At 39.7% G+C, this 19,428-nt stretch overlaps 1 protein-coding gene across 2 annotated transcripts in view; it reads left to right on the top strand.

Moving 5' to 3' along the window:
* The window catches only part of LOC127199285 (vomeronasal type-2 receptor 1-like), a 31,399-nt gene extending 23,550 nt beyond the window's left edge, over positions 1-7,849 (top strand). For both annotated transcript variants that reach the window (XM_051157256.1, XM_051157255.1), the window contains 2 exons: positions 5,399-5,522; positions 6,867-7,849. In XM_051157256.1, coding sequence (XP_051013213.1) covers positions 5,399-5,522; positions 6,867-7,849 — 1,107 coding nt within the window. The remainder of the gene's footprint in view (positions 1-5,398; positions 5,523-6,866) is intronic.
* Positions 7,850-19,428: the final 11,579 nt, after the last annotated feature.

Genomic DNA, 19,428 nt, shown 5'->3' with positions numbered 1-19,428 from the left:
CCCATTCTCTAGGCTGCAGCTTTGTCTGAATGGCTGTATCCTTAGCCTTCCAGGAGCTTTTCAGTTTCATGGGGTCCCATTTATTGTCAGTTTTAGTGCCTGCCCTATTGGTATTATGTTAAAGAAGTTGTCTCCTGCGCCATGTTCAGGAAGTTGTCTCCTGTGCCAGTGCGTTCAAGGCTACTCCCCAATTTCTCTTCTACCATGTTCAGTGTATCTGGATCCACATTGACTTCAGTTTTTCACAGTGTGATAGATATGGATCTATTCGCATTATCTACATATGCTAACATATAGTTAGACCAGCACCATTTGTTGAGGACACTTTCTTTTTTTTTTTTTTTTTTTTTTTTATGGTTTTGTCTTCTTTGTCAAAAATCAAGACCAGAGGTGTGTGGATTTACTTCTGAGTCTTTCACTCAACTCCTTTGATTGACCTGTCTGTTTTTATGCCAATACCATGTGGGTTTTATTACTGTTGCTCTGTGGTAGAGCTTGGAATCAGGGATGGTGATGACTCAGGAAGTTCTTTTTATTGTACATGATTGTTTTATCTATCCTGGGTTTCAAGTTTTTCCACCTGAAGTTGAGTATTGTTATTTAAAGGTCTGTAAAAATGTGCTGGAATTTTGTTGGGAGTTGCTTTAAATTGGTAGATTTCTTATTGGTCAGATACACGTATTTACCATGCTGATCCTACTGATCCATGAGCATGGAAGATCTTTCCAGCTTCTGGTATCTTCTTCAGTTTCTTTCTTCAGAGACTTGAAGTTTTTGTCATACAAGTCTTTTACTTGTTTTATTAGGGTTACACCAAGATATTTTATATTTTTGAGGCTATTGCAAAGGGTGTTCCCCTGATTTTTTTTCTCAGCTAGTTGACCATTTGTATGTAGGAGGGATATATTGTCTTTTTGCTCTACCTGAAACTTCAAGTACAATATTGGATAGGTAATGGAAAGAATGGACATCTTGTCTTATTCCTGATTTTACTGGAATTTCTTATGTTTAAGTAGATCTCTTGTACACATGATGTCTCCAAGACTTTTATCATGAAGGATATTGGGTTTTGTCAAAGGTTATATCAGCATCTAATGAGATGATCTTGTGGGAGTTTTTTCTTTTAGTTTGTTTATATGGTGGATTATACTGATGGACTTTGGTATGTTGGAGCATCCTTGAATCTCTGGGATAAAGGCTACTTGATCATGGTGAATGGTCTTTCTGATGTGATTGCGGATTTGATTTTTGAGTGTTTTATGGAATATTTTTATATCAATGTTCATGGGGAATATCGATCTGTACTTCTCTTTCTTTGTTAAGTCTTTCTGTGGTTTTGGTATCCGGGTGCTTGTGTCCTCATAAAATGAATTAGAAATGTTCCCTCTGTTTCTGTTTTGTCGAATAATTTGAAGAGTATTGACATTAGCTCTTCTTTGGAAATCTGGTAGAATTCTGTACTAAGCCTTGTAGGCCTGGGTTTTTTGTTTTTGTTTTGTTTTTGTTTGTTTTGTTGTTGTTGTTTGCTGTTGGAAGAATTTTAATGACTGTGTGTCTATTTCTTTAAAGGTTAGGGGTCTATTTAAATTGTTTATCTGATCTTAATTTAAGTTTGGTAAATAATTTCTATCAAGAAATTATTTCTTTTAGATTTCTTTTAGATTTTTCCAGTTTTGTAAAGATTTTTAAATTATGATCTAATGATTATTTTAATTTCCTCCATGTTTGTTGTTATGCTCCCCTTTTTATTTCTGATATTGTTAATTTGGATATCCCCCCACCCCCTGCCTTTTGGTTAGTTTGGATAAAGTTTGTATCTTTTGGTGATTTTCTCAAAGAATCAACTCCTTGTTTCATTAATTCTTTTTCTTATTCTTTTTATTTCTATTTTATTGATTTCAGCCCTCTGCTTGATTGTTTCCTGCCATTTCTCCTCTTGTGTGTGTTGGCTTCTCTTTGTTCTAGAGATATCCAGTATGTTGTTAAGTTACTAGCATGCGATCTTTCCAATTTCTCTATTAAGGTACTCAGTGCTATGAATTTTCATAATAGCATTGCTTTCATTTTGTCCTATATGTTTGAATATGTTGTGCCTAAATTTTCACTGGATTCTAGGAAGTTTCTAATTTCTTTATTTGTGCCTTGACCCAGTGGTAAATCAGTAGTGATTTGTTCAATGTCCATCTGTTTGTAAGCTTTTTTATGTTTCTATTGTTGTTGAAATACAGCTTCAATCAATGGTGGTCTGATAAAATGCAGATGTTTATTTCAATTTTATTATCTATTGAAACTTGCCTTGTGACCAAATATGTGACCAGTTTTGGAGAATGTTCCACGAGGTGCTGAAAATAAGGTATATTCTTTTGTATTTGAGTGAAATGCTCTGCAGATAGCTATTAAGTTAATTCAAGTCATAACATCTGTTGGCTCCATTATTTCTCTGTTTAGTTTCTGTCTGGATGACATGTCCATTGGTGAAAGTAGGATGTTGGAGTCTCCCACTATTCATGTGTGGGATTCAGTATGGAATTTAAGCTTTAGCAATGTTTCTTTTACAAATGTGGGTGTTTGGGACAGAGATGTTTAGAATTGAAACCACTTTGTGGTGGATTTTTCCGTTGATGAGTATGAAGTATCCTTCCCCATTTCTTTTGATTAATTGTGATAGGGAGTCTATTTTGTTAGGTATTAGAATGACTATACCAGCTTGCTTCTTTGGCCCATTTAGAACCCTTTACTCTGAGGTAATGTCTAGCTTCGATGTTAAGGTGTGTTTCTTGAGATATGGTGGTGGTGGTGGTGGTAGTATGTAAGAGGAGTCTGTGTGGTGTGTGTGTCCATTCTTTTGATTTTGCTAGTGTGAAATTATTTATTTTTCTGTGCTTTGTAGGTGTAGTTTACCCCTTTGTTAGAGTTTTCCTTCTAGTTCAATTTGTAGGTAGGTACTGCTTAAATTTGACTTTGTCATGGAATATCTTGTTTTCTCCATCTGTGGGGATTGAAAGCTTAGTAGTATGGGCTGGCGTCTGTGCTCTTTTAGAATCTGCAAAGCATCTATACAGATCCTTCTGGCTTTTAGAGTCTCTACTGAGAAGTCAGGTGTAATTCTAATAGGCTGGCCTTTACATGTTACTTGGCCTTTTCCCTAGCAGCTTTTAATATTTTCTCTTTGGTCTGTGTATTTAGTGATTTGATTATTATATGGAAGGGGGACTTTCTTTCCTGGTCTAGTCTATTTGGTGTTCTATAAGTTTCTTGTACCTTTATGCGCATTTCCTTCTTTGGTTAGGAAATTTTCTTCTATGATGTTAAAAATGTTATCTGAGCCTTTGAATTGGAAATCTTCTCCTTCTTCTATTCTTATTATTCTTAGATCTGGACTTTTCATAGTACTGCAGATTTCCTGAATATTTTCTGTTGGGAATTTTGTGCCTATAACATTTCCTTTTACCATTGTATCAATTTCTCCTATAGTATCTTCTATGCCTGAGATTCTATCTTTCATCTCTTGTATTCTGTTTATGAGGCTTGCATCTGTAGTTTCTGTTCACTTACCCAGATTTCCTATCTCTAGTTTTCCCTCAGTTTTTGTTTTCTTTACTGCTTCTATTTCAATTTTCAGGTTTTGAATAGATTTATTCATGTCCTTCACCTGATTATTTGTGTTTTTCTGGGTTTCGTTAAGGGATTTGTTCATTTTCTCTTTAAGGGCCTGTATCATCTTTATAAGATTGAATTTAAGGTCTGTTTCTTGTGTTTTCCTGTGCTTCAGCTGTGTTGGAATATCTGGGGTTTGCTGTAGTAGAACAGGTGGGTCTGCTGACACCATGTTGGTCTAGGGGTTTTTTATTATGTTTTATGATGGCCTCTAGTCATTTGAGTGTGAGAATAGTATACCAATTTCTGCCTTTATCTTTGTTGGGTGGATATCTTTTCCCCCTTGCTTTCTCTTTCTTCAACGGTTTTCTGGCTGGGGTTACATGTGGTTCTGGTGACCAGAGAGTCTGTAGTTCCAGCAGTGTCACAACTGGAGTTTCAGTGGCCTGTGTGACCTCTGGTGTCTTCGGGTTAGTATTCCCATTGTCTCTGGGGTCCTAGTAACCAGTATGGCCTCTGGTGTTCTGGATAATGGTGTGGCTTTTGGGGTTTCAGGTACCTCAGGTCCATGCTAGTACTGGCATGGCCTATGATAGAGCAGGAGTCTTCTGCTGGGGATGTGGAGGAAGAGAGAGGAAAATGGAGTTATATCTATATAATAAAGGTTTTTTATATGTAATTCAAACAAATTTAAAATTTACCAAGCACAGAAATGTGTTTCATGTCTTAAATGGTTTATTGTTTTGTAGGCTTAACTTTTCTTTTTTTTTTTTTTAACTTTAAAATTTTACTTAACGTTAGGCATGGTATCCCATACTTGTTTTCTTTTTTTTTTTTTTTTTTTTATTAATTTATTCTTGTTACATCTCCATGTTTATCCCATCCCTTGTATCCTCCCATTCCTCCCCCCCCCCCATTTTCCCATTATCCCCCTCCCCTATGACTGTTCTTGAGGGGGATTACGTCCCCCTATATATTCTCATAGGGTATCAAGTCTCTTCTTGGCTACTTGCTGTCCTTCCTCTGAGTGCTACCAGGTCTCCCCCTCCAGGGGACATGGTCAACTTTTCTTTTGTTTATGTGTTTGCTTTTGATTTTTGAGCTGAAGTCATTATGCCTGGCTCAAAAAAACCATATTTTTATCTATCCCATAAATAATTATTTGCTCAGAGTAATATATAAATGCAGGGTTTTGGTTTTTTCTGGATTTCAAGGTGGACATCAATGTAGAATATAAAAATATACAGGGCCTGGTGATTACTACTAAAATTTCTAAATGTAGTTAGCAAGAAAACATTCCAAGTTATGCCTTCTCTACATAATTTTTTACCTTCCTATTTCTCATGGGGCAGAGCATTCATTTTTTTTTTCCTTTCTGCCAACCACTTATGATAGATGTCTGATGATAATAAATAATACTTTGGAATGCCTTTGCTGAAAAGAAATATCTTTCATGAGCTGAAGATGATTATTGGGGTCACAGGTCTCATCAAACCAGGAACAGAGTTAGCAACCTGTATCATCCACAGCATCTCCTTTGACTTTAGTTTGGTCTTGATAGCCAAGGTGAAAAAGAACTGTCATTAGAGTTAGGTCAGCATTTCCAGAGCCAATCGCAGGAGTTCTTTCTAGGTTCTCAATATTGCCATGATTTGTCTGCTAACTTTGCTCAGCATCATAGGCTCAAGTCCTCTAAATATAGGAGAGATTTCTTCCTGGAAATGCAAATGAGAACTTTATCCATCTCACAAGTTAAAAAGTTTCAAGGCTTTGTTATATCCACTGTCTTTATCTTTGTTAGCTTCCAGATTCAGTCTGCACAAAAGTATGTGCTCCAGGGACCCGGAAGGGGATTCGCCAGGGACAACCCATATGCTGCTTTGACTGCATCCCATGTGCTGATGGATATGTGTCAGAGAAACCAGGTAGAAATGCTCACTTTCTCACTGGTAGTAATGAAATTATATTAATCAAAAGTTGTCAAAGAGCTTCTTATATATCTTTCTGAAAAAGTATAAGCAGCCTATTAAAAAATCCATGAAACCTGTAAAATTGTCCACTGTTCAGTGTGAATAAGGAAAAATATTAATTCTCACTTCTGATATAAGTACCTAACACTGTGAAATTCATAAGGAAACAAAACAAAATTTATAAAATATAAAATATGAATAAATTCATGATACCTAAAATTACTTCTTTGTGAACAAGACCAAACACTAACTGTAGTAGAAAAAAAAGTCACCCAATTGTTTTTAAGGTTTTGTGCACTGAAAGCAAATGCACTGTGCAGCTGTAGCAGCATGAATTACTATGACAGATTGACCATTTGGTTTTATGACTTAAGCAGGTTTTGTCTCTTTAAACAAACATATTAGAGCAAATGTTTTTACATTTCTTTTTCTTTTTTGCTTGGTGAAGGAACAAAAATGTGTTTGTCTTTTGTCACATGGCTCTCAAGAGTAATCATGTAAAAAAGATAAACTGATTCATGATGGAAAACAAGCACCTTATAACCTGAACGACCCCCTGGCTACAGGTCCCCAAGTCTCCACCCAGAATTCCATGCAGAACTGTCCACACCAGGAGTTAAGAGTGATTGAAAGGAAAGGCCAGTCCTTAACAGAATCTTTAAATTAACCTTCAGTGGACCCATTCTATCATCTGCCATAACCTCACCTCCAGCAGAGTTTTCTTGTTCACCAATGCTTTCTCTTAGAACCTCCATCCAGACCTAGCCTTCTTAGCCTCAGGACCATGGAAGGTTCTGTTTTCTTTACTATCCTCATCCGTATCAGCCATTCAATTGAGCATCCACAGTTGGGGACATTTGAATGGGCACATGCATGAGTCTCCTCCACAAGGGGATATTGGGTGAGAGACTGAAAACACAAGAGGTTAAAACAGCTGAGTCCCAGTCCTTTTGATTGGTTTACCTCAGTAGCTATGACTTCCTCATTGCTGGGGTGTTCTGGGGTTGATGAAGACACATACATCTTTCCTTAATGGAAAGTTAAAGGAAGAAGGAAGAAACAAATCATTGGAAAAGACCAATTCAAGAAAGACTATGGTTGAGAAGAAATGCTCAGTTCCTAAAATTGAAAACAACTCTCAATCTGCCACAGCATCTGTTGGCAACAAGGCCATTTTCCTATATATATATATAAACATTGTTCAGCTCTTGTCTTTCCCTGCCCTGTGATAGTCACAGGTAAAAGTGACAATTGGGAATTGCGTTCCCTTGGTATCAATTCTCTGTTCTTTTTCAACAGGTCAAAGGGAATGTGATCCGTGTGGTGAAGATGACTGGTCCAATGCACAGAAGAGCAAGTGTGTGCCAAAGGAAGTGGAATTCCTGGCTTATGAGGAGGCCCTAGGGTTCACCCTTGTCATCCTCTCCATCATCGGGGCGCTTGTGATCTTGGCAGTCACTGTTGTGTATGTCATCTACAGGCACACTCCACTGGTCAATGCCAATGACCGGGAGCTGAGCTTCCTCATCCAGGTGTCTCTGCTCATCACGGTGCTGTCATCCATGCTGTTCATAGGCAAGCCACAGCACTGGACCTGCATGGCCCGCCAGGTCACTCTGGCATTGGGCTTTTGCCTTTGTCTGTCTTCCATTCTTGGAAAGACTATTTCACTCTTTTTTGCCTACAGGATTTCCAAATCAAAAACTCGGCTTATATCCATGCACCCCATTTTGCGAAAACTGATTGTGCTGATCTGTGTTGTAGGGGAGATTGGTGCATGTGCAGCTTACTTGGTGTTGGACCCACCGAGGATGTTGAAGAACATTGAAATTCAAAATGTAAAGATCATCTTTGAATGCAGTGAAGGCTCTATAGAGTTTCTGTGCTCCATATTTGGGTTTGATGTTCTCCTGGCTTTGCTGTGTTTCCTTACTACCTTTGTGGCTCGCCAGCTGCCAGATAACTATTATGAAGGGAAATGCATCACTTTTGGGATGCTGGTTTTTTTCATTGTGTGGATCTCTTTTGTTCCTGCTTACTTGAGCACCAAAGGCAAATTCAAAGTGGCTGTGGAAATATTTGCCATATTGGCATCCAGCTATGGTTTGTTAGGCTGTATATTTCTTCCCAAGTGCTTCATTATTTTGCTGAGGCCAAAGAGGAACACTGATGAAACTGTTGGTGGAAGAGTCCCCACTGTAGACAGGAGCATCCAGCTGACCTCAGCATCTGTGAGCAGTGAGCTCAACGCCACCACAGTGTCCACAGTTCTGGATGAGTAGAGCCATGAGCTCCATGGTACATGCGAAGTTTGTTGACCTGGCTCAACTTCCCTTTTAAGTTGCTTCTGAAGCAGCTGCTGATGCTTTAGAATATTGCCTTTCATAATGTAGTCTTAGCATTATGAATAAAATCCTAAATATAAAATACCAATTGGCAAGATTTATAATCTGACATCTTTTATATTGGACACTATTTCAATACAATGTTTTGTTAGGATTTTAGAGTTGAGGCTAAGACAGATACAACCTATCTGAAATAAGAAAAGGCTCAGGAACATATTAACAAAACTTTTTTTTTCTTTAACTCATTCCAAGAATAGAAAAACTTCTCTAAGGGGCATTGCTTGCCCTGGGATTTCCTAGGGAATAATAAGTGGGAAAGTGTCAGCCTGAAATCATTCCTCTAATATACAAAAACAACAGGAATGAGATGCCAGCATAGAAGTTAAATATTCTATAGGAAAGACCCTGATGTCAAAGAAAGGCAACACCTACCCAGAAAAAGTGATAAGATGCTAGATTTTGGGATTAAGTCAGTGATATTTGTCATGTCATTATGTGGAGTTAATTAAAATTTAATCCCCCTGTGGAAAGGTTATAAAATATTTTCAAACTCCTATTCTTCATAAATGGCATATAGATATAGATATATTATAGATGATAGATAGATGATAGATAGATAGATAGATAGATAGATAGATAGATAGATAGATCAAGTCAAAATACACAGTTTGTGGAAATACTGGCCAACAAAATCTACAAGTGACTATTTGAGCTGAGAGTGGCAAGAGGAACAGAAAGTGCTCTGTGTTTGAGAGAGCTCAGTAATGTTTGTGAGTCTCAATCAACCAAACAGGGCATGTACATCCAGCCATGTCAGAGCGCAAAGTGGGTCGAGGATGACTAGCTTAGCTCAGTAAGTTAGGAACTCATTTACTGATTCTTTCAGAACGATCAGTCCAGATCAGATAAGAGGAATGAGCTTCCTACAATTTAAGCAAGTTTGTATCCAGGTACAGAAAGTCTCAAAGCTGTCATATTTGTTGGAGGCAAAGTGTACACCAGTATCTTCTGGACAGACATCTATTCACTAGTCCATCCCCAGGACTTCCCTGGCGCTCTGCACCACAGCCAAATCAGCAGATAGGAATTTGTACAATAGTATGAAGAGCAGGGAAATTGATTTCTTTGGCCAGTTATTAATTCCATTATTTATTTGATAGATCATTCACATGGATATACCTTGGGAAAGAAAGGATGAATCTATTTAAAAATATGGAATAACGAGTGAAAATCCAAAAGGCTTTACATTTCAGGCAGGCATAAAGCTGGATCATTCACTGTGCTCCATCTTGTGACTAAAAATAGGTCTAACAAACTTGTTTGCTTATAAACCCAGAATATTTCAATGCTCATTTCATTTCTGGGAAGTTGATCATTGAACTTATGGTCTACAAAACATCTTCTTCCAGAAGACTATTTCATAGCAAAGACTCCATAGCCTCCTCACACTACACTGTTGTACAACTGTCTCATCTGAAACATGTTCTTCGCACTTCTACTTGTGATTAGGACTGGGTTCACAACCAAATGTCAATTATAACTGCTCATGTAAGGATATTGTTTTTGGGGGGCAGCTTTACAGTCCTAAAGTACAATTTTCATCTAAAATAGAAGCAAGCTCTACCTAGTTGATTAAGCACAGGTGCATTGCTATAAGAGAGGCTTATGACAGTTAAATTAAAATTATCTTCCTGTAAAAATGATGGTAGCTTCATTTATATGTAGTATTATTTTACTCTTTGTAATCAATGACTTACCAATATTAAAACATATCTTGCAGCGTTGAAAGATACTTTCGCTTTGGCAAAAACTTCTATCTAAACATGTCTTGTAAAAGAATTTTGGAATTTGGGGGTGAAATTTCTTGCTGTGAGTGAGCACTTGCTTGGACATTGCACTGGGCATTGGAGAACAGCTTAGAATTGATTTCAGCATGTTGCATCAAAAGTATGTGATTATTGTCTTGAGAAGTAGGTGAAGACTGATCACATGACAGACATAATTGCAAAAATCCCTTCCTTGGGGCCAACCAAATATATTCAGAGTAGAGTTTTTGTTTTATGTTTTGTTTGAACCACTTAAACCCATAGAATACTAATTTTGTGATAATTGATCTTGTCACCTAATTCTTTGGCAGTTAATTCTTGAAAGAAAATTCCCAGTAGCAAACAACTACATTAACAGAAGGGGTGATACATCGCAGATGATCCTCCTTGAAATAGCCCTACTCTCATCTCTCCCTGCTTCTCACCTCCCAGTGGCTCTCCACCAGGAATGGAAACATCACTAATCTACCTTACTTAGCCGGATGTTAAACACCATCCAAACTGCTTCCTGTTTTCAACCATTGGCTCCTTCGTCCCCACAACCACTTAACACAACCCAGCTCTACTTCTACACCTCCCAAGATCTCCGGTCGTTTACTTATTTCCTAGTTTGGCTTCCCTGTTGCTGTTATGAAACAGTGACCAATAGCAATTTTGAGTGGACAGGGTTTGTTTCATCTAACAACTCCCAGATCACACTCCATCACTGAGGGAAATCAGAGCAGGAGTTCACAGCAGGAGTCTAGAATCAGGAACTGATACAGAGGCCATAAAGAACTACTTATTGGCTTGCTTCCAATGGTTTACTCAGTTTGATTTCTTATACAACACAGGACCACTTGCCCAGAGTGCCACCACCCACAGTAGGCTAGCCCCTCCAACATATCAAGAAAATGACCCACAGATATGCCCAATGGATGAATTTGATTAAAGTAATTCCTCAGTAAAAGTTCCCTCTTTCAAGTGTCTCTGTTCTGGGTCAAGTTGGCAAAAACTAACCAGAAAACTTGGTTCCACATTGCTCATACTTTAATAGACTAATAATATTTCATCCATACACACATACATCCTTGAAAGTCTAATGTCCAGTAGATTTGGGATCATGCACAGGAGATTTTCAAAGATGAGGTACTGTCTTCCCACCTCTAAACATTTACTATATTTTGGCATAATAGATAATAAACTGAAAAATCACTCTCTGTGTGATGCAGCTATGACTGTAGTGAGGTACAGAAGAGGTAAGCTGACCCAAAGCCAAGAAAGGCTTTGGTGTGATATGATGAACAAATCCCCAAGGGAAAGGAAGGGCTGCACACATGAGAGGAGGCTGTGAGGCCTGTGTTGTTCTCAGCTCAGCACTTTCAGCATCAGTGACGTCAGCAGTGATAGCTTATTTTATTAATTATTCTATTGTAGGACTCTGCCTCTTTCTCCATCTCTGGACATTTCTACCATTTACTAAGGCTGTTTTCTCTCATTAGCTGTCACTGTCACTATATTTGAATTTATTCTGTCAAAGTCAGTTGAGTTGTGTCTATCTTATATCTATCTATCATCTATCTATCTATCTATCTATCTATCTATCTATCTATCTATCTTTATGACCTTATCACCTAAAACATACCTTGCACATAATTGATGCTCCATATTTTAATGGATGGCACCAACCATTCAGTGTGCAAGGCACAGATAAAATGTTTCAAAGTAAAATATGGAAAAAAGTTTCAATGTGTACATAGTAGCAAAGGTAGATAAAGATGGAAGGAGTCTTTGGGGGAAAGACACTACATTTACAAGATAGTGGGGACAGCAAAAGCAATATGTACATGAGGTAGAAAAGGCAGGTGGAGAGTGGAATTGGAAAAAAATCGATGGTAAGTCGAAATGGGAGAAGAGGGTTTCCAAAAGTGTTTTTGATACCATTCATCTATTTCCTCACAGTAGTTTTCTTTTAAAGAAGCAGGAATCATTTCTGTTCTCTTTTCATCTTTCACTCTACTCCCTATTGAAAGCCACTGTGAAGAGAATATGTTTGCAGCATTTAAAAGCTTAGTATTTATAACTTTTAGATAGAATCACTAACTATTTCTATAAAAATCTTCGTGAGATTCAGCCTTTAACATTTTTAAAAGATTATTATTATCCCTTGACAGTTTTGGAAAACAGATTCAGATACAAAAGTCACACTATAAAAGTTGGAATAAACCACATATATTTCAGTAGGGTAACTGCTGGAGCAAATAAGCCAAAAATCTCAGACCTTCACCGATGAGCATCTCATACTAACCCTGTGTGTTAGTTCTGGCCAAGCCCCTCTCCTGGCTCGGCCCTTCCTGGCAGTGATTGACAATGCTACTGTTTTCTATTTGCCTACTCTCTTCACTCTGCCCTATCACCCCAGAGGTTTCATCATGGTTAATGTTTTCAACTTGACAGAATCTAGACACATTCTGGAGATGGACCTCTGGGCGTATCTGCAAGAGACTATTTATTTATTTATTTTTAATAATTTATTCAGATTGCATCCCAATTGTTATCTCTTCACTTGTATCTCCCCGTTCCCCTCTCTCTTCTGCCCTATTCCCCTCCCGTAGACCTCTGACAGAAGGGGACCTCCTCCCCCACCATGTGACCACAACCGATCAAGTGAGACTTTTTTAATTGTATTAATTGAGATAGGAAGATCCATGCACAATAAATGATACCATTCCCTGATGGGGATCTCAAATTGTATGACGTGGAAGAATGGGTGTGCTACTAAACCGCTGTCTACTTATAGATCCTTACATCACAATCTGACTTCAGATCCGTTTCTTCCTCCTCTTTGCTAAAGACTTAATGCCTGTTCATATGTAACTACCAAGCATGCTCCCAATAAATGCCATTCTGTGGCATATAACTCTGAGGATTGTGGTTTTCTACTTTCTGAGAATAATATATTATTATCATTTCCCCTTCTCTTTTCTCTTTCTAAACCTTTCCATATAGCCCCCCAACCTTGCCCTTCTTTCAAATTCCTGGCCTTATTCTTTAATTATAATTACATACACGCACATGTGTGTATGTATAACACATAAGTACAACCTGGTCACTCTGTATAATGTTGCCTGTATGTATGTTTTCAGGGCTGTCCATTTGGATAAACAACTGTCGTGCTCGTTTCTGGAAAGGACTATTGCTCCAGTTCTGAGCATGCTTTAATTTCTTAGAGATGGTTTTTGACACTACACTTCACAGTAAAGCCTAGCATGTTGTTTGTGCCATTATACTTTCATGTTGCTTCTGCTATGTATATTGGCATATTCCTTCTACTTCAAGTATGGCTATTTTCTCCTTTCTGTTTCAATTTCTCTGACTATTTGCACTGGGGTTGGCACAAGCTGAGCACTGCACAGAGAGAAGCTGGGTGAAGCCCACAGCTCAGTTCCCAGTATGACCAAAGGCTTTCCACACACTCGAGCACAGCCTTCTACAGATCGCTGTAGCCCAGGAGAAGGAAAAGGTTTATAGAAATAAAGCAAACAGATACCTGAGGTGAGGCTTTGGCAGCTTCCCCGGGTCTGGGGTTTTTGAGTCTTTTGACACAGCTGTTCTCATGTCCATAATGCACATTCACTCAGGACTTCATCCACTCGCCACCATGTTGTAGGAAGAACAAAACCAACTCCTCTGCCTTCACACCCTTGGCTGGCTCACCCACAACCCCCACAACCAGGGTCAGATCTACTCCGCTGCCCAGGTAAGCTGCAGAGCCCACTCTCCCAAGTGGTGCAGCTGGTGAGGGACAAAGCCAGTTCTCCCACTCTTACAACTCTGGGGCCAGGACCTACCTGCCCCAGGTGATGAGGGAAAATGGGTGGAGAGCATCTCACACTTGCCCATGCCACCACACAGCTGACAAGAGGTAGTGCTGCCTGTTGCTGGTTCATGCCCTCGAGGATGGCTCGACCACAATCCTCACATGCACGACAGCTCTACGGTGCTGCCCAAGCAAGCTGCAGGGCCTGCTTTCCCAAGTGCTGCCTCAGGTGAGGGGTAGGACCAGCTCCTGTTCTGATGACCATGAGGCCTGCTCTCCTGCCTGTTGTAGGTGACAAAAGGCGGGGTGTCTCACATTCAAGCCACTGCTTAGAAGATGAGATACAGCTCTCTCATGATCATACCTTCTGCATGGGCTCATGCTCAACTCCCACAGCCAGAGTTAACTCTACTGTGCTCCCTGAGCAATGTGCTGGCTCCAGTGTCCCGAGCACTGAAGATGGCTAGGGTCAGGGCTAGCTCTCCTGCTCACACGCCCTCAGGGCCAGCTCTTTCATGATGCCCAGGCAAGGGGTGGGGCCAGTTCTGCCCAGCCTTCACACATCAACATGGCTCCAGCCTGAAGCCCAGGCCAAGGATGTCTGCCTGGCCATTGGTGGTAGCAGACCCATGCTCCTGCAGGGCCACAGACCCAGACATGGCCCTCAGTGGTAGCACAGGCCGGGACCTCACTATAGTCTTAGGTGGCATCACTGGCTACTCACATCAGGCTGTCCCTCACTACCCTCGAGTCGTCTGTTCTGCCTCTCTTCACTGTGCCCACACCCTTCTGTTTCTCATTCTCTCCCATTTCTTCACCACTTACTTGCTCTTTCTAGTGGTGTCTGGGGGTTTCTGGGTGTGTGAAGTTGTCTCAGGAATGATACCCAACTTGTGCTTGTGTTGCCAGGCAGGGGTCTTCTCTGGTATGGTCTGCCTGTTAGGGCCTATGCAGCACCAGACTGGTGGCCATCTCAGGCTAGCTCCCTGTCTGAGCCTCATGGCACCAGACTGGTGGTCTTCCCTGGCTCACTTTCTGATTTACCTCAACTCTTGCACACTTCCTGCCCTGACAGCCTGCCTGGGCCAGCAAGCACAGCATCAGAATGGAGGTTGTCTCAGGTTAGCTCCTTGTCTGGGCCCCATGGGTCTTCTTGGGCCTGTACCTTGCATGACCACAAGACCCCAAGCATGGAGAGAAAGGGCAGCTCATTGTATCTCTTGCTGAAATTATTTATCTCATCAGTTTAATTTTGGTGTACAATAGTAATATAAACATTCATCTATTTCTTCTATTAATTTTTCAGTTTATCAAATATGTAATTTGGATACATTCACAGGATTTTATATGTTTCATTAGTGTCTTCTGTAATGTTTCTCTTCTAGTCTCTACTTTTATTAATCTTTGTCTTTTCTCTCTTTCTTTTGATAATTTTGAGCCTGCCTATCCTGTTCATTCAAGGTGCTTTTTATTTGTTTTCTCACCTCTTCACACCATCTCTTTCTCATATTTGTTTCATTAATTGCTGCCTTACTCTTAATTACTTCTTTCTATCATGCACACAAACACACACTGGGTGGGGGGGGGGTATCATTGGAGAGTGCTCGTATGCTGCTCTTATATCCTACCTCATCCTAGCCAAAATAGCTATCAAGAAAACAATGAACGATGAATGCTAGTGATAATATGGAAAAAGAGAAGCCCTTAAATGTGGCTGGCAATCATGTGAACTTGTGCAGTTACTATGAATAAAGTTTGGAGGTTTAAAAAAAAAGTAAAATGAGAGCTAACATATTATTCAGCTATGCTCTTCCTAAGTATGCCCAAAGGATTCTAAGTCAGCACAGTTCAGAGATGCTTGTCTGTTCATGATGATCACTGCAATGTTCATAATAGCCAAGAGAGTGTAAGCATCCTAGATAGCCATCAACAGATAAATGGATAAAGAAAATATGACACATTTATGCAGCAGCATTTTAGCTATAAAGAAAAATAAATTTGTGACACTGTAGGGAAATGAATGGAACTAGAGGTCACAATGTTAAGTGACATGAGCCAAAATCAGAAAAACAAATAGTACAAAAATGCTTAATAAAATATTCACAAACTAAAAAGACATCAAAGCCCCTGTCGCACAAATAGGGACAACCCAGTCCCATGGCCTCACTACTCTGCACCCATGGGAGGCTAGAAGAAAAACCCCCAAGTGCTCAACCCAGTGCCATGGCCCCAAGACCACCAGAAGAAGGACATCCAAGTGCCTGCCTCAGCTCATGGCAGACATCATTAAGATGAGTGAATATGTGATGGTGGGAAAGACAGAGTATGTGGTGTAGAGATGGAAGAGAAAGTGAAGCTGAGCAGTTCCTGCACTGTGGAGAGAGGTGGAACTGCAAACACCATGGTGGAGAGGAACAGACAGATATGAGGAGCCTATGCAACCACCTCATGCCATGATGATGTCTGGGCCCAGGCTACCACCAAGGGCCATGTCTAGGTCCGTGGCCCCACCACAGTCAGGGTCTGTACTGATGTCTGTGGTCCATGTTGCCACAAAAGGCTATCTGGATATGAGCGGTCTGGGCTACTGCCTGAGACCATGTTGATGGCTGAAGGCCATACTGATGCCACAGGCTACACTGATCTGAGTGACCTGTACTGCCACCTGAGTCCATGGTGACATCTAGGCCCATGCTGTTGTCTGTGTCAATGTCCATAGCCTAACTTCCGCCCCCCCCCTTCCAAAAAAAGGCTATGTGGGGGTCCATGGTCTGGGCTGCCACCTGAACCCATATGGATGTCTGAGGGCCATTCTGCCTCCAAAGAATACTGTTTTGAGTGGCCTACTCTGCCTCCTAAAGCTATGGTGACATCCAGGGCCATTCTGCTGCCAAGGGCCACGTCTGGGTCCATGGTCCTATTGCAACCAGTGTCTGTATTGATTTGTGGGGCCCATATTACCACCAAAGTCCATCTGAATGTGCCTGGTTGGGCTAGGGCCTGAGGCCATGTCGATGTCAGAGCATTGTGCTGAGCTAGGCCCAACCCTTATCAGCTGAGGGACTCAGGAGAGCTGACCCTACCCCTCACATGCTGCAGTACTTGGGAGAGTGGGCCTCACATTGTGCCGGGGTAGTACAATCGAGCTGACTCTGGTGGCATGGGTGTGGGATAGCTGGGCCCCAACATCATGAGAGCAGGAGAGCTGGTCCTGTCCCTTTCCTGGACAAAGTGGGAAAGCTGATCCTGGTGTTACTGGGGCAAGAGAGGTGGTAGGCTGACTAATTCAATTTTCATCAAGGCCCACATCCAGAGCTGTGACTTGTCCCACCCCAATATCTACCTCATCTATGAACTGCTGTAGTGCATAAAAGGGCCAATCCTACAGATCCAAAGCTGCAGGATCTCCATGGCAGAGGGCAACAACAAGATATCTGAAAGGAGTTCTGGTGAGGATTCAGTATTGATAGTACAGCCGAAGCCAGAGGCCTCAAACCAGACTAATTGCAATGAACATTTGCAAATAAAGCTGGCTTTGGCAAATGGTTATACTGTGTAACACACTACAGCTTCCACAGCAAGATGTTTTTGATTGTTTGATTGGTCACGTAGTCAGTTGCTTGGTTGGTTTTGGGTTGTTTTGGTTTATTTTCTAAGGGGAGATTACAAGGAAGCAGAGCAGACATAAAAGGATGGGAGAGAAGGGGACTAGAAGGCATGTTGTGAAATTCAAAAAGAATTGTTAATGTTTTTTTTAATTTTTGCAAGCCAAATTCAATAATTCACTCAAAAGATCATCTGCCCTGACAAGTTTCAACATGCAAAAATCAATAAATGTAAACCATCATATAAAAAAACTGAAAAAAACACATGGTCATCTTCTTAGATGCAGAAAAGGCCTTTGACAAAATCCAACACTCATTCATGATAAAAGTCACAGGAGAAATTAAAGGTACAAGACACATACCTAAACATAATAAGAGTAGTTTACAGCAAGCCTATAGTCAACATCAAATAAAAATGGATAGGAACACCAAGCAAATGTTCAAACACAATAAGGAACATCACTACAAAATTCTAGTTACGATTTTCTTACAAAGTAACATGTAGAAGTGGACAAAGATATCAGTCTCTTACTACAGATACTTTATAAAATAAAACATTTCATTAATTCTTGAGAATTTTATATATGCATACAATATATCTTGATCACATTTCCATTCCTTCCCCTAAATTCATCCCAAACCGACACTCCACTACTCTACCCCATCCCAGCTTCCTGTATATTTTTTTAATAAACTACGTCCAATTTTTCCTGCCCATATATTAATGGGACCATCATCTAGAGCATAATCAACCCATCATAATCCTCCTCCTTAAAGAAAACTGTCTATCCCTCTCACAGAATCCATCCACTATTGATAGTTCTCCAACTAGAGTTGGGGACTGGTGAACCCCTCTGCCCTCCATGCTGGAATGTTGACTGGCTTGCTTTTACGATAGATATAGGCTATAAATGATATAATAAACAAAAAAATTCTAACAATGTTATGAGACATAGTTTAAGTTTAAGTAATTACAAATTAAAATAGTACAAATGAAACTACAGTCTTTTGATGATTACTTATATTTTAACTGCCACCAGCCAGTTCTATAATAATATTTTGTGCCAATAACAAACTGTTTCACCTTAAAAGTATAATGTGACATAAACAAACATTGCCATTAAATGTGTAAGTCAAATTAGTATTTTGTGTTTTATATCTTTGATTTACTGAACTTACTGCTTATGAGAGAAATAACTGCAATGAATACAAGATTAACAAGACAGTATTACTGAGAGATATGGTAGGAAGAAAATGTAGAATCAAATATTAACCAGATGAGATTCTGTCATTAACTTTTTAGAAAGCATGTGTTCAATATTCAATATTCTGAGTACAAATGCAAGTTGCATCATTAGAAGTAAGCCATTTTCTAGCTTTGATAATTGAAACAGATAATTAAGAACATCCAAACTGCATGCACAATTGAAATAGTAGTCGACTTGTGGTTTTCATTTTCTATGTTGCTCTATGGTTTGAAAAATCACTTTCTCTTTCCCAGAGTAGAGCCCTGTGAATGAAATGCCAAATGAATAGAGAAACAGAATAAAGCAATGATAGCCAAAGAAAACAATCTTCCTCTTCTTCGTACTTGTGATATTAACTTATCTAATGATTATAAAGGCTATGATGAATAACACTGGGAAAGCATTGGGCAATGAATAGATAAACAGATGTCTGTGTAGAAAACATTGGTGTGTGGTGGCCATCCAACAAATGTGATCACTTTTGAATTTTGCCAAGGCTTTATATAAATTTCCCACTTAAATTAAGGGCAGCCTATTCAATTTATCTGCTCTAGAATGATATTTGTCTTTAATCAGTAAATAAGCTCCCGATTTTCGTTACTTAGTCATCATGGTTTCACTTTTGGCTCTGACACACCTGGAGAAGAAATCTCTGCCAAGTTTAAGGAATTAAAATTCACAATTATTAAGCTCTCTTGAAGAGACAGCACATTCCACTCCAGTCATGTTTTACCTCTACAGCAAATGTGCATGTGCAGCTTATAGACTGTCCATATCTTCATAAGTTCTGTTGGCCACACTCTTAACTCATATGTATATAAATACATATAGGTCATTTCTAAGTTTTATGACAAGGAGACTGAGAAAATGTCTCAAACATTTACATGTGGAAAGTCAATTCCAGTAAGTGTATAATCAGAGGGCAGACTATCTATCATTGTATATCATTAAAAATGTTTTTTTAAGTCTTGCATTCTAATCCCTGCTCTATGTAAACATTTCCTTCCTTTGCCATGGATCTTTGCCATGTAATCTATTT

Source organism: Acomys russatus, chromosome 15, assembly GCF_903995435.1.
Source record: "Acomys russatus chromosome 15, mAcoRus1.1, whole genome shotgun sequence".
NCBI lineage: Eukaryota > Metazoa > Chordata > Mammalia > Rodentia > Muridae > Acomys > Acomys russatus.
Note: the sequence above shows the minus strand (reverse complement) of the source record. Positions and strands in the feature narration are given on the sequence as shown.